Source organism: Pyricularia pennisetigena, chromosome 1 (genome assembly GCF_004337985.1).
Source record: "Pyricularia pennisetigena strain Br36 chromosome 1, whole genome shotgun sequence".
NCBI classification, from domain to species: domain Eukaryota; kingdom Fungi; phylum Ascomycota; class Sordariomycetes; order Magnaporthales; family Pyriculariaceae; genus Pyricularia; species Pyricularia pennisetigena.
The window spans coordinates 2241904-2256618 of record NC_043740.1 but is presented as its reverse complement, the minus strand read 5'-3'; the positions used below and the strand labels follow the sequence as shown (position 1 = coordinate 2256618).

Below are 14715 nucleotides of genomic sequence, written 5' to 3'. Positions count from 1 at the left end.
TTTTAACGAAACGTATTATCCTTTTATAATATAATTGGTCGAAAACGTAAGTTTTAATTTTTGCTGTAAAAATTGCGGTGCACCCGAATATAAATACATTTATTGGTATAATTGCCCGGACCAAACGCAGTATGGAAAACGATTTTTTAAAATCCTTCCACTATAAAACCATATAAAATTTATTAATAGCAAATAAAACGATGCGTTAATGGAATATGGGGTTTCGAAAAAATTTAAAAAATCGGTAATTAGTGGCTTATTCCGGGCTTAAAAAAATGTGCGTATATTTATAAACGGTTTGCGGGTTCCAAAAAAAATTATATTAAATAAAATTAGTTTTGGTAATAAAAACCGTATATTTATATTTACGTTTAAAATGGATTGGTCGATTAATTTGGGGTTCGCGGCGGGATAACGTTATATATTACGTAATTGTTTTTACCCTAATTTGTTTAATGGGATTATTTGTATAATAATAATATTATTGCGAATTACCGAGGTAATTTGTAGTATTATATTTTTCCCGTACCCGGTTTTTACCAGCAAAATAATATTTTTTATATTATATAAAACCCGGTATATATACTGCATTTGGTTATAATATGGGATTCGTGCAGGAATATTGGGGGGTTTGTGGAGGTTTAAAAACTATATAGCAGTTAAGGAAACGAATTTATATTATAGGTTTAAATTACCAAAAGTTTTGGTTTTGGCGTATAATTCCGGGAAAATGTGTACGTCGGAGGAAATATTTGCCGCCGCGTGTACGGGATTAGGACCGCGAAAAATTGCGTCGATTTGGTGGGAAAACGAAATATATATGGGCGTGTTTCCGGATATTATATATATGTAATTTAATACGAATATATAAAAATTTGCGGAAATAATGGTTTTTTTTAATGGGTGGATGTATAACGTATTATATAATATATATTTTATGCGGATTGTAAAATTAATGGTTTTGCGTTATTTATATTAAAATTTATATATAAAAATTTTTTTCGCTTTTGCGATTTTCCTTATATAAATTTTAACGGATTATAATCGTTATTGGTAAAATGCGAAATGGGTATCGATGGTATTTATAGGTGGACGTATAATATATTAAATGGAATTTACCCTATACGGATTGTAAAATAAATATTTTTACGATATTTGGATTAAAATTTGTATGTAAAAATTCCTTTCGCTTTTGCGATTTTTCACATATAAATTTTAACGGATTATAATCGTTATTGTTAAAATGCGAAATAGGTATCGATGGTATTTTTGGGTTAATAATGGGGATACCGCTATAAACGGATAAAAGGCGGGTTATATTTAATTTTTAACTGGCGTACCGGGTGCAAAAAATTTTAAATTAATGAAAAAGGCCTACCAATTCCTATTTTTAACGATGTTTTCTTTTTTCGATATTTTGCGTGGTTGTGGAATAATAAGGGAGTGTCGGTCGCAAAAAGGCCAAAAATACCGCCATAAACGGCGAAAATCGACAAGTTGTCCTCAGACCTGAACCAAAGCGTTTTTTGGATGGACCCACAGGTACATTGCAAAGCCGTAATTGAGCCACGAAGTGGAGCGAAGCGAACGGAGTGGATCAATTGTGGAGCTTTGGGCTTCAGGGATGAGCCCTGAGACTATCTTGAGGTTGGGTTCATCGCAATTGTGCGTGTTTTCTTGTCTGCCCTCTGCTGACTGTTCAGGCAGCCGCGTTAGGCGCTGCTGGACAACACGGACCGACCAACCGAGTGCTTTCTTGCAGCATCGTTTTATCCTTCCCAGCTGTAACTAAATTTTATTAACACAACGTTTGCACTTGTTTCCCAACCAGACGCCGATTGTCTTCCGCGACATGCCATGAGCCTGTCAGCCTCGTCAGCACATACTGCACAGGGGATCAACAAGGCTTGTACAAGCAGCCGTACCATGGCAATCCTGAGATCGACATGTCATACACAGAATGGATTTAGCTCTTGTCGGATTTTTTGCACTACTGACCAGGACATTCCTCGCTCCAGTGGGCGCTCTAATTGCACCCGAGTTTTATTTTATTTTCTCGTTTGTGATCAGCCCCCAATTGCCCATATCTGAGTCGCGACCAAGACTTATTTGTAGGTCGTCAACAAAGAGAGTTCGTCCAAGAGTTCAAATGAACTCTAACCAACAGAGAGCCTTGTACAACAATTCAGCAATATCTGTACGACGGTTGAGCTGCTCTCGATATCGACTTTTGAATGCGCCGCAATTCATGCTACCTTGGGGCCGAAAGGATATATTCTTTGGGCTTGATGAATGATGATGCCGATTCGTCGAAAAGTGTCGTGGCTCGTGACAAACGACGAGCCGACATGATCTGTTTCCCAGGACGTTCAAACGTGGTCCAGGGGTAGTCTGGAAGCCTGATGTTAAAAGTACGATTGGCGCAGGTGGAGCGGTGCTGCATTTGTGGGGGTTTCACTAAATACAGTACAGTCAACTTGTCAAGCTTCTCCAGAAATAGTAAGCGCAGCATAAGCTGGGCGCCGAGCTTCTTCACCCTACTCAGCCAACCCTGGATGTGCGAGAAAGGCTGTGGGACGATCCGTCGACCATGGGCTGTCTACCACCAGTTCTTGGCTTCCATATCTACAGCATGTCCTTGTTTGTCGTCACTCGGATATTTTCTTCGTTTGCTTCGTTTCTGTTCTCAAACACTACCTACTGACCCCGCGTTACACGTCAAGCCTTACCCGTCTCGAATGCTCGAATTATCCTAGTCCAACTCACAACCTAGATCCAAAGTTTGGACTCCGTTCATGTCTATCTGAATGTTTGCCAAGCTGTCCACATTCAATTGCCGTCTCTTCTTGTGTAAGGCCGTCCTCTCAAAGCCATGTTGGGAGCGGCCCTCGCCCTTTCACTGGCGGCTTTTACTCTGGGTGTCTCCTCGGCTAAACACGCACAAAACTACGACGACAACAACGCCTGCGAAATCGCTCGAAATGCTGCCAAGTCTGGTATTGGTTCCCGCATCAAGCCCTCTGAGGCATTGGCTTGTCTAGCATCTGTACCACTGGCCCGGGACCACGACATGGAGCTCATAGACTATCTTGTTCCATACGTGGAGCAGCAAAGTACTCTTGGTATCTTGAAGAACCCCCCTGAGACATACCTCTTCCCAGCTATCGACCTGGTGGGTGGCTTGAGGCAGATCAAGGACAAGATATGGGCGGGAGGTTACAACTCTCAGCTCGAGTTCGCCTGGGACATGAACAGGCTGTGGAACCAGGTCAACGACGGCCATTTTGATTATAAACCAGCTCTGCTTCAGGTGTTTGGCTTTCAGTCCGGCAGAGGACTCAAATCAGTGTCCGGAGATGGTCTCGAGCTTCCCAAAATTTACGATGAAGAAGATTTGGCAAATTCACATTTGCAAAATTTCACCCCATCGGCCGTGGTCAGCATTGATGGAATTCCAGTCGTCGACTACCTTCAAATAGTTGCTTCCGCAGGTGCTCTCCAGGACCCCGATGCGCAGTACAACAACTTGTTCACCACCACTGCAACCAGGGCACGTGGAGGTGGCGGCTACTTCAGGAGCGGCGGCTATACTGAGCTCCCTGACGTCAGTGTCTACAAGTACGCCAACGGCACCGTCACTTCGCATCCGAACAACGCTATTCTCCGACAGGACCTGAGGGGCATTTCTAACGGCCGTCAGCTACATCTGGCTTATGAAATACCGGCCCCGCAGAATTTTGGCACCGGTAAAGAGAACGACAATAAGAAGTCGAAGGGTCCGGTCCCTATCAACAAGCCGACGGTGCCAGGCTATCCTTTGCCTGTCGCGAAGCACTACAACGACTATATCGCAGGCTACTTCATGAACGGCTCTGACTACCATGACGTTGCGGTCTTGTCCATATACTCATTTACGCCCAAGGCGACCGCCAAGAAGACCGAGACTGAGTTCTCTGAGTTCCGCCGTGTGGTACGGAAGTTCATTGAGGAGTCTCGCCGGGAAAAGCGAACCAAGCTCATCATTGATCTTCAAGCCAACGGCGGTGGCATGCTCCACATGGCGTACGAACTCTATCGCAACTTGTTCCCCAATTCAGAGCCGTTTGACGGCACCCGCATCCGCGCCACAGATGCGTACAACATGATCGGCAAGGCGGAATATGGCACTCCGAAAGAACGGAATGTTGTCAATAATCCTCTCGACAAGAACTGGAAACGTTACGAGAGCTGGGAAGCACTTTGGGGACCCGTCGACGCCAAAGAGGACAAAATGACCAACCTCGTGCGATACGACTTCAAGAGCAACACAACTGTCGGGCAGCCTGGCTTTTACATCTCAGGGTATGGACCGAACGACAAGCCGCCAGAGCCGCACTTTGAGGGCAAGAACATCCTCATTGTGACGGACGGCTTCTGCGCATCGACATGTACAGTTCTTTCGCGCCTTCTCAGTAACGAGCAGGGTGTCCGCTCCCTTGCCCTAGGCGGTCGACCCTTGAAGGCCCCGATGCAAGGCATTGGAGGTGTCAAAGGTGCCCAGATGGTCAAGTTCCAAGTGTTCCAAGACTTGCTCAAGGATGCGCTCAAAAAAATGCCCAAGGATGCAGAAAAGCCTGACAACCTCCCCAGGATCTCCCAGGTGCCGCTACTCCCCAGCCTCAGCAGCATCAGCTTCAACTTCCGCAACGCCTACGAGAACGCCGACTCGCTGACCCCGCTGCAGTTTGTATACGAGGCCGCGCACTGCCGGCGCTTCTACACGTACGAAATGACACGCGACCCGACCGAGGTGTGGAGGGTTGCGGCCGACGTCGCCTTTCGAGGCGGCAAGTGCGCCGAGGGGAGTAGTCTTGGAAAGGACAACACGATGGGCGAGAGGCCGGATCTTGACAGAGCCAAGGTCGTTTCGAAGCTCGCTCCTTACAACGGGCCGGGATCTAGGATTTACAACGATATGAAACTGAAACGTCGCGAGTTGACGGGCTCGCGTCTGTCTGTGGCCAGGAGGCGATCCGAAGCGAAGCTACAGAAGCGTGCGCAAGTTGTATCGGCTGCGGACGAGGAGCTCATCAGCCGTGTACCGGTCATGGATGAGAATTGGTGGGAGCACACAGGTATCTGATTTACCTGTCAATAATGATTGGACATTTATTGTTCTAATTTTGTTATGTTCCCTTTGTTTGTTGATATTTGGACGCAAGGGCATTTGCACTGCGAGGCGTACGGTCTGGGTTTTGGGAAGCGAGCGAGCGATTTTGCATTTTGATGATGTCTTACTTTTTTATTTTTTATATAATGACATAATTGTCTGGATAGACGAGGAGGATTCCAGCGAGACCATAATTACAAACCCACTTTAATCTATGCAAATATTTGCCATTTCGAGAAATTCAAGGATTTGAAGTCCCGATAAGCATACCCATGCGGCACAGCGAAAGGCTCTAACTTGTTCCCACGTCTTGCAATCTATGTCTAGTTCAGGTCAGTGATATTTGCCATCGACTCCCCCCTGTTCGGTAGAAAATATTACTCGACACACCCAGCAGCTCAAGTAGAGACCCAATATGGCTACAGGTCCTCGAGAGCCTCGGCGAGCCAGACCATGACCTTCTCAGCGACCGGTTCACTGTAGTTTATGCAAAAGTCATGCGGCAGCACACCCGTGTCGTCGACCGCAACCTTGGTCCGCAGTCCCTTTCTCGCCTCCCTCTTGGCCAGGAACGCATCCCTGACATCTTCGGCAACCCAGTGATCGTTCTTGCCATAGAGCAAGAAGAACCTGGTGCCCGCGTCTCCCGGCTTGGCAGCAGCAGCAGCAGCAGCAGCATCGCCACCGCCGACCTCTTCCCAAAAGTCGTCACCCCAGCGGTCCTCGCCAATGACGCGCATCTCGTCCTTGCCCATATGCAGCGCCTGCCAGACGCCGTCGCGGCTGCCGAGCCACGCCGTCGTCGTGTCGACCGCGTGCGGCGGCATCTTCCAGACGGTGCGCAGGACGAAGCGCAGCAGCGCGAGCGGGAGCACCGACAGGAGCAGCGCCGCCGCGACGTGCGCGTACGCGTCGAGGAGCCCGACCCTGCGGATCCGGTCCAGCCGCCTGCCCGAGGGCGAGAGCGCGATGTGCGCGATGGTCGGGAAGAGGAGGATGCCCGCGCGGAAGCTGCCGTTGACGCCGGTGCGAGCCGCCCCGTTGGTGTTTAGCGCCGGCTGCTGCTGCCGCCGCTGCTTTCCTCGATGCACCACCTCGCACGCAATGTAGGCCCCGACCGAGTGGCCCATGACCACCACGGCGTCGTACGGCCTCGTCGCCACCGCCGCCGCGCACACCTTGGCCAGCCGGTCCTCCACAAACTGGATCTGGTCCGCGACGTCCCTGGGCGGGTTCCCCGGCATGCGGAACGGTGCTTCGTGGTCCGCGTCGTCGAAGCCGGACAGGCTGGTCCCGTAGAGGTCGACCGCGACGGCCGCCGACCCTGATTCGTTCAGCAGCCGGCGCAGATGCGAAAGGAACGGACCATAGTACTCGACCAGGCCCGGGTTGCCAGGAATGAAGAAGAGCAGCACTTTCCGCTGACTGTCCGCGGCGGCAGCAGCAGCAGCAGCAGCTTGGCCTGCCGTCGTCGGCGAAGGGAAAAACAACGACTTTGGCGACGACTTTTGGCTGTCGCTGCTGCACTTGAGGCCGCCGGGAAGAGAATGATCTCTACCCGCGGCGGCGTTGCTCATTGTTGCGGTGTAGTGCAAAGTTGGTCTACCGTGGCCCTGCGATTGTGGGGTTGCTATCACTTGCCAAATCGGAAGCAATTGGTGCCGCCTATGCAGCAGAATTGAAAAGACAGAGCCTGTCGTCACTGTGCTCGTATACCGAAATATCCGCATGCAGACTGTCGACAATAAATACACAGGAATCGAGAAGGAAGCTAACAAGAAGTTTATATATTCAAAAAAAAAAAAAAAAAAAAAGAAAAAAAAAAAGGGGGAAAGAACTGGTGTGTCAAAGTGCCTAGACTTTTGTCAGCTATCCACCTTGTCGATGGTGCGCAGTGATAAGGGGCGTGGTACTTTCTAGGTCCACGGGTTTACGGCAACGCATACTTGTACTTGACCACATTTTTGCGTCAAGACGAGGGAGCCAACAACTATGATTACTTCAGCGAGTGTGCCTACAAATTTGATTCTCATACACGCCAACACAAATCAAACTTGCTGGCAAATCCTCGCACTGACAGTATCCGCATAAGGTTCCCCCCTGCTGGTACGGTCACAACATTCACATCTGCAAGAGTAAGAACAGATTCACTAAATCACTGGATATGTATTTCAAGACGAAACTCGTGATACAGTATCGGAAAATGAGACTTTTGTGCCTCGTTATTATACATGGTTAGTCGGATAGAAAATTGAAGGAGCCTGCGTGTAGGGTCAGTCGTCGTCCAATCTTCAAAAGCAGCAAAGCCGACGGACGTGCTTCGGACGCCCAGAGGACTTCAATGACTGCGCGCCAGAAGATCAATCGCCAATACCCTACCGAAGACAGCCAATTTGTGCATAAGGTTAGTCCCCCTGAGCACCCTTTCTCGCCCTCGCCCGCATAACTGCCTCTCGCTGAGCGCTGAGAGCTTGCATACTTTGCCAAATAATCTGCGAGGCCAGCAAAGATGGTTCCTTTCGATACGTTAATCCGATCCTGATTTTGATTTTTCAATCAAAGAGCCGCGATATCCGAGATGCACTTGGTGAGCAACAAGTCATAACTATTGCCGTCGGTTAGGAATCGTAAAGAGGCCTCAAGTCGGCATGTTAGTGAGGTTAGTCTCTGGCTAGCCAAGGCAGGCATGAGGCAATGTAGTCATGTCTCCTGTGCTAATGTTGTTGGCAGTGAGACGGATTGTATTGCATCTCTCGGGTGATCTAGGCTCCAGGCGGAGGAGGCGGAGGTGGTTGGTCACTCGGGGGAGGCGGGGGAGCGTCACCAGACGGTGGAGGGGGCGGAGGAGCACCGCCAGAGTACTGTGCGATCAAGGCACTGACGTTAAAGTCCGAAGGCAAGCCGGGCGGAGCGTTCAGCCCTGGAGCGCCAGGGAGTCCAGGAGGGCCTCCGGGCAATCCAGGTGGTGCAGGCATTCCAGGAGCGCCCATGCCGGGAGGACCGCCATAGCCACCGTACCCAGGGTATGCGCCATATCCAGGTGCACCGGTGGGCTGGCTCCATGGAGCTGGGGCAGACGCCGATGGAGCGGAATACCCGTTGTCGCCACCATGGCTATTGTAGCTGCGATCGCGGTCCCTATCCCGTTCACGGTCACGGTCTCGGTGATCTCTGTCGCCGCGGTCCCGGTTGCGCCAGGGCTGGTCTCCATCCTGGCGATCACGGTCATCGTGCTGCCTGCTTTGGCGATCACGGGCCCAAGGTGCTGGTCCACCAGATCCCCCTCCAAAGCCTCCGCCAAAACCGCCACCACGAGGTCCATCGTCGTTGTTTTCGCGATCGTTGTTGCGCTGGCGCCAAGGTGCGGCCCCACCGGTAGGGCCTCGTTGCCAGGGCCTGGCGTTATCACCGCCGCTGGGCCCAGTCGGCGGACCTCCTGGTCCAGCTTCGATACGAGCAGGGGCTGCACCGCCAGGACCACCGTTAATCTCCTGCATGAGAGCCTGTAGATGAAAAGTCTCCGGTTAGTCACTTGCGACTCAAGTCTGAATATTCAGAGGCTTCTGCAGCCCGGTTGATCACTCACCTCATACTCCTGATCGACGACCTCGGCGCCACTGGTAGGCCCAGCGCCGATGCGACCAGCAGATCGGAATCCTGGTCCGTCGTTGCGCCAACTAGCACCACGCTGCCTATCGGGACAATCCCTCGCCATGTGACCAGCATTGCCGCAGACTCGGCAGATGATGTTGGTGGTGTAGTTCTGCTTCTCGGGACATTCCCATTTCCTGTGGCCGATTTGACCACAGTTCTGGCAGGCCTGATTTTCGTCGTCACGGAGGGTACCGTTCAGCGCAGCCAGCTCTCGAAGTTGGTTGCGCTTAAGCTCGTTTTGACCCTCAGGAATGGAGGCCGCCTGGACAAACGGGGCTCAGTTAGCGAACGCTTTGAGGTTGAAAAGAAAGATATGTAATCTTTGGTTTCTACTCACGGTTTCAATCACGTTATGAATCAACTTCTTGGCCTTATTGACCTTCTCCTCGGTATCAGCCATGATGAGACAGTGAAGGTCCTCTTCCTGGTTACTGGTATGGGCAGCGTCAGATCTGCCCTTGCCCTCCTTGACTGAACCTTTGCCACGAATCGCAATCTTGGCACCAGATTCAGACTCCATCTTCTTCAATGTGTTGCCACGGGGGCCGATAAGTAAGCCAACTTTGAGAGGGAAGAAGGGTGAGTGTTAGTACGTTTTCAACTAGCTGCGAGCCAATCAAGTCAAGTGGGTAGACAGCCCAAAGTCTGCCTCGCGTCTCGTTATCATGAACAGCGTCTGCATGTAGATCGCCCCGCAGAGTATGAACAGCCCGTCCTTAGACGAGGTCGGGAGGGGGCAGGTTAGGAGCATAGTTAGAGGGGTTAGGGGGTTAGTAGTCTCACTGAAGTTGATTTCCGGGTAGTCGTTGACCGGCACGTAGACCTTTTCCTGCGTCTTCGTGGGCCTTCGGTAGTCGGACGGCGGGTGGTAGTTGGGAATGGTCTTGATGGCCTTTTCGATGAGCTTGTGACGCTCGTCCTCCAGCTTCTTGCGGTATCTGTACTCCCTGGTGTTGACACGACGACCCTGGTTATCATACTGCGGCGCGGGCGACGGCGAACGATCGCCATCGGCGGGGACCACATCGTCGATCTTGAGCTTCTGCGTGATCTCCTCAATTCGGAGGTGGAGCGTGTAGGCTTCGAGCTGCTCGGCTGTCATGTTAGCCATGACTGCGGTTGGAAGACCCATCAGGCCGGCGGCCTTGTTGTCCGTGGCGTCGCCCCATCGATTTCGCTTCTTGCGTCGTTTCGGGCCGTCGGCCTCGGATCCTGGAACGATTGGGAAAAAAAAACTGTCAATATCAACCAGTCTTATCAGGTGCGAGGGATCCTTCGAGGTAAACAAGACTTACTTGGCTCAGGACTGCGACCGCGCTTGGCATCGCGATCGCCGCCATTGAAGCCGCCCGAGTACGACGGCTGCGACGGCGCAGAGTTGGAACCGGAGTTGAAGCTGGGCTGCGCATCCTCAGGCTCAGCGTCGCCACCGAAGCGGCGCGTCTTGCCCAGTGGGATATTGTTCGAGCCCGTGATTCCCTGGTTTCTCCAAGACATTTTTTTAGTAGCAGTGGCGATGCCACGCAGGAAATGGGACGGAGAAGGGTAGGATTGATGTGCAAAGAAATTTGCGGTTTGGATATGGCGTGTAAGCAGCGTTGCATGCAGCTCGCGGCGCCAGGTTCGAGAAACAGAATAAGAATCCAGATCCACGCTGGAAATTTGGCCTAGTTTACATAAGCCAGAATAAGCATGAATGCAAACGATAGCAATGCGTATCGGGCCAATGGCGAGACGGCGCTCGCCAAGCTGAGGTGGGGCACAGCAGGGTGCATTGAAAGCGATGGTGCTAAATTAGGTATACCGTACACATGCATGTCCCTAGTACGCCGTCAATTCTTCAATTCTTTCCAACACAGCGCTCCTTGGTCAGATGCAAATGAGGCAAAAAAAAAAAAAAAAAAAAACACAATGTCAATAATTGTTGCAGTAGATAGATCTTGGCATCACATGACCAGAGGAGCTTAGTCAGCGCTGTGCACACCATAAAAGCGCTGCCACGCTCCTTAGCCTAGATAGCGCACCCTACCTGAATATATGGCTCTCCTACCACTCATTCAGACTGCACGATTACGTTCGTGTGCATCAATAATCTCATCAGATTCATGGCAGTCTCGTGAAATGTTTCCGAATAAAATATTACACTACTACATGGTCCAGAACTTTGCAATAGCACTGACACTCCTCATACGTCGGAGCCCGCAGAAACTTACAAATCAGACCTCAAGCACTTTCAATCGTCTGTCTTATTCATTCAGTATTTACTGCGCATGTCGGACGAACCTATTTCTTCGCATCAGCGGCCATTCCTGCCTGAATCCACTTCCTGGACTCCTCGGCCATCTTGTCCAGCTCCTCCTGGCTCTTACCGACATGGTCGAGAGCCGTGTGCGGAGTAGGCACGTTGCGACCCTTGTCGAGACCGGGTCTCTCCTTGAGCTTGAAGAGCCATGCCTTCAAGTGAGGGAACGGCTCGATATCAATTCCACACCATGCTGGTTGGCGCGTGGTTGATTGCTGTCAGCAAATTGTGAACTGATCCACAGAGTATAATCACGGCCATGGGCAAGAAACCAAGCACTACTTACAGTAACCAGCTACCCATCCCCAGCAGGCAAAGTCTGCGATGGTCGCCTTGTCACCGACAAGGTATCCAGACGGGTTGCTAGCGAGCTGCGTCTCCATGACTCCATAAAGGCGACGGGTCTCGTTTTGGTACCTGTCAATGCCGTACTGGATCTTCTCCGGGGCGTAGCCTGGAAGTTTGTTATGACCGGTGAGCTGGTATCCCTCATGTCATGGGTCGCGGGACACGAATATTCCACAAGGGTTTTTTTTTTCGCATGGTTGTTATGTACGGCGCCGCGCGGCTGACAGCATGGGGTAGGGGCTCGCTGGTTTGTGACACCAACCGACCCCGGCTGTCTTGAGAGCCAGCGAGCACAATGTTTGGCTCAAATCAAATAGATATCAAAAGCGTTGCAGACTTACGGCTGAAGTGGTTCGCCTGACCCTGCATGGGACCAAGGCCGCCCATCTGCCAGTAGAGCCAGTTCTGGACCTGGTAGTGCTCCCTGGAACCGTGGGGGTACGACACCTTGTGCTCCGTGTCATAACGGTCCACAAGGTACTGCATGATGGAGGCGCTCTCAAACAAATTGATGGTCTTGCCATCGGTAAAAGTGTCGGTCAATGCCGGGATGCGACCGTTGGGGTTGATGTCAAGAAACCATTGCTCCTTTTGCACGTTCTTCATGATGTCGATCTTGGTCACCTGGTACTCGAGGCCCAGCTCCTCGAGCAGGATAGACACCTTGATGCCATTGGGGGTACCGGTGGTGTACAGGTGAATGTCGGTTTTGATTCCCATGTTGACGGGTTGACTAGTGCTTGGTGCCCCTGTTGTAGTTTTGAGAGACGAGTAGTAAGCGTTTTGAGTTTGAGGTCGAGGACGGACGGCGTGGGCGCGAGAAGCTGCTGTTAGCTGTGATGACGATAGAGCTCCAACTAGCTGCTTCCAAGGTCGGGAGGAACCCCTCGAACATATACTTTGCCGAGTCAGTGAGGACCACATCTCGATGCGGAAAGACGCGGGGTCCTGCTGCAACTGGTTCGAGCCGGCATTGGATGAAAGGGAGCTCGCGGCCGGCTGGTTGTGGTATATGGGGTGGATTAGAAATGCAACCGCAGGCAAGTAGCTTGTCTCCAGTGCGGGCTGCTTAACAATCAATCATTGACGCAAGTGCTCGCTAATTCGGCCCAACTCCGTCCTGGCTCGGGTAAGGTACAGCACCTTGGGGCACTTCAATACACACAAACCAAAGCAATCTAAGCTCCACTTGAGAGGTACCCACTATTGATGCTTTCTTCCATGGCCGATTCAAGAAAGAGTGTCTGTTGTATTCCGTAATCCTGTGGTCAATTCCTGTGAATACCAATGATGGTCCGAAGCCAAAAAGAAAGAACACAAAAAGCTCCTGCATTCTCCCCTTTCGGGTCAACCAACATGGGTGACGTGCGTGGATTACCAATTGGGCCCGTTACTCCATGAAGTATAGTCAGGCCAATCATGCCTCCCACCCACCGATCACCTCATCGCCCGCATCTGTTTCCACGCATTAGTGATGCAGTTACCCGAGCCGGAGAATACATTGGAAACCTACCCAATACGCCTGGCATCTTCTGACTTTTTCTGCGACCGAAAGTGCTTTGGCGATTATTCAGCGCAATGGCGTCGATGAGGCCGAGGATAATTTTGAACTACCTATCAAGCTCCCTGCCGTGAAAAGTGTGCTCAGAGTGCGAAGCGTACGATCAATACACATGAATTGATTTCACATAGGCGTGACCTCTAGGTTGCTTGCCCATTTTGAACGCCCTGCTGTCACAACTTGATCATTGAACAAACGTATCCATATACTGCGTCGAACCCCTTGGTTACCCGTTCTCTCACCGACATCCCGCTGTTGATTGATGATTGCGCGTCGGAGCGAGGAAGGACAAACAAACACGCTTGCCCATTATGACACTTGCTCATCGCCAGCTTGCCGCTTTCATGTCTCGGTCGGTAATGGGGTAAATTGGAGGCAAGATTGAAGCTAAGAGGCCTCCATCTCGTGGTAATGGAATATGTCAAAGTCGGGCAGCTACTGGCCTAGACATGATCTGGTACGTTGCACAAAATCTCACTGTCCCTCAGGTACGACTCCTCCTTGCATATTTTGAATCATACCGAGAGAAGTTACAATTGGTCGTCATTCTCCTGTGAACAAAAGCAATATTGTGGCAATTCTGTTTGGCGAATCCAAGGCAGCACCTGCTGTGTTTTGTTTTGTTTTGTTTTGTTTTGTGGATGCTATTTGTCCGTGGAGCCATATAGCCTTGCAAAGTCGCTGTCGGCATGTCTCTATGCTTTCTCTAAGAGTATAACATCCGCTCATAATCGTCGTCTTTACGCGTCTGGTCAAGCAGTAACATATTTTCGGTTTTTGGTCCTTTCTCATTGCGGATAGACACAGCATCACACTATAGAAAAATCAGACATATACCGTTTTCAGTCTTACAAAACAAAATGTCCACCGCGAGGATCCTGGCCGCCCTGGCTCTGTTCTTGAGCCCAATGGGAGGTGTCGTAAAAGCCTGGCCCATATACTACTCCCAGGTATCCTCAAGCCTGAGCCGCGCAAGCGCACAATATCGAATCGACCCCGACTGGGCAGCCCAGCATGTATTAGCAGGAAGTGCCGTGAGTTATGTAGCAGCTATTTCATGCCGCCTTCTCGACTATCTGACTCTGGTTTTGATGAATAGACATACGGCCTCAATTTCCCAGGGGAATACGACTACGCCGCTTTCTACTGTCAGAACCTCTGCGACGGGACGAGGGGCTGTATGTCAATGTTCACGAGCTTCGGTAAGAGCACCACACTGCTTCATTAATATGGACCCCCTCATCAGAGCCACACATAGGATCAACTAACAGAATCTCGTGAGCAATATACAGACAGCAGTAGGCCTGCAGCTCCAAAGTCCTGGGCCGTCTGCACTGTGTTCGATGCGCCGTAAGTTCGCGGTCTATATGACTTTTGACATGTTTATTCGTGATCGTCTTAGTCGACTGCAGAAGAATGCGAAACTGTGTCTGACTGACTCCATGTATATCTTCCTATAACAGGCTTGAGCCGCGGCTGTACGTCGATCAAAGCGATGGAAACTTCCCTGCCGTTGGTGGCTACAACAAGTTTGGCTCGCCCATTGGATGATGCAAAGATCTTCGTCGCTGTTGTGGAGGGAATGAGCACAATAGATGCTTGGGTTGAAGGAGCTGGTTGGAGGCTTTTCTGGAGGACTTTTGGAGTTTGTTTAAGACAAGGCGTTTGTAGAGGTTAGGTGGAGCTGGACGGCAAGAATCT

General features: G+C 50.8%; 5 protein-coding genes across 5 annotated transcripts; 2 read left to right on the top strand and 3 right to left on the bottom strand.

The window, feature by feature from the left end:
* Positions 1-2872: 2872 nt before the first annotated feature.
* Positions 2873-5122, top strand: PpBr36_07243 (uncharacterized protein; the record flags this gene model as incomplete). Its single annotated transcript, XM_029894381.1, has 1 exon — positions 2873-5122. One exon carries the CDS (start codon positions 2873-2875, stop codon positions 5120-5122), a length of 2250 nt encoding a protein of 749 aa, XP_029748771.1.
* Positions 5123-5568: 446 nt separating this feature from the next.
* PpBr36_07242 (uncharacterized protein) lies at positions 5569-7111 on the bottom strand (the record flags this gene model as incomplete). Its single annotated transcript, XM_029894380.1, has 2 exons — positions 5569-6785; positions 7096-7111. 2 exons carry the CDS (start codon positions 7109-7111, stop codon positions 5569-5571), a joined length of 1233 nt encoding a protein of 410 aa, XP_029748084.1.
* An 800-nt stretch (positions 7112-7911) lies between these two features.
* Positions 7912-10300, bottom strand: PpBr36_07241 (uncharacterized protein; the record flags this gene model as incomplete). The annotated part of the gene is made up of 5 exons (XM_029894379.1): positions 7912-8652; positions 8736-9065; positions 9141-9364; positions 9587-10015; positions 10099-10300. 5 exons carry the CDS (start codon positions 10298-10300, stop codon positions 7912-7914), a joined length of 1926 nt encoding a protein of 641 aa, XP_029748768.1.
* A 786-nt stretch (positions 10301-11086) lies between these two features.
* PpBr36_07240 (uncharacterized protein) lies at positions 11087-12452 on the bottom strand (the record flags this gene model as incomplete). Its single annotated transcript, XM_029894378.1, has 3 exons — positions 11087-11298; positions 11392-11559; positions 11795-12452. Coding segments are annotated over 3 exons (1038 nt in total), but the record flags the coding sequence as incomplete, so codon positions are not given.
* A 1422-nt stretch (positions 12453-13874) lies between these two features.
* On the top strand, positions 13875-14565 carry PpBr36_07239 (uncharacterized protein; the record flags this gene model as incomplete). The annotated part of the gene is made up of 4 exons (XM_029894377.1): positions 13875-14048; positions 14114-14216; positions 14307-14364; positions 14478-14565. 4 exons carry the CDS (start codon positions 13875-13877, stop codon positions 14563-14565), a joined length of 423 nt encoding a protein of 140 aa, XP_029748847.1.
* Positions 14566-14715: the final 150 nt, after the last annotated feature.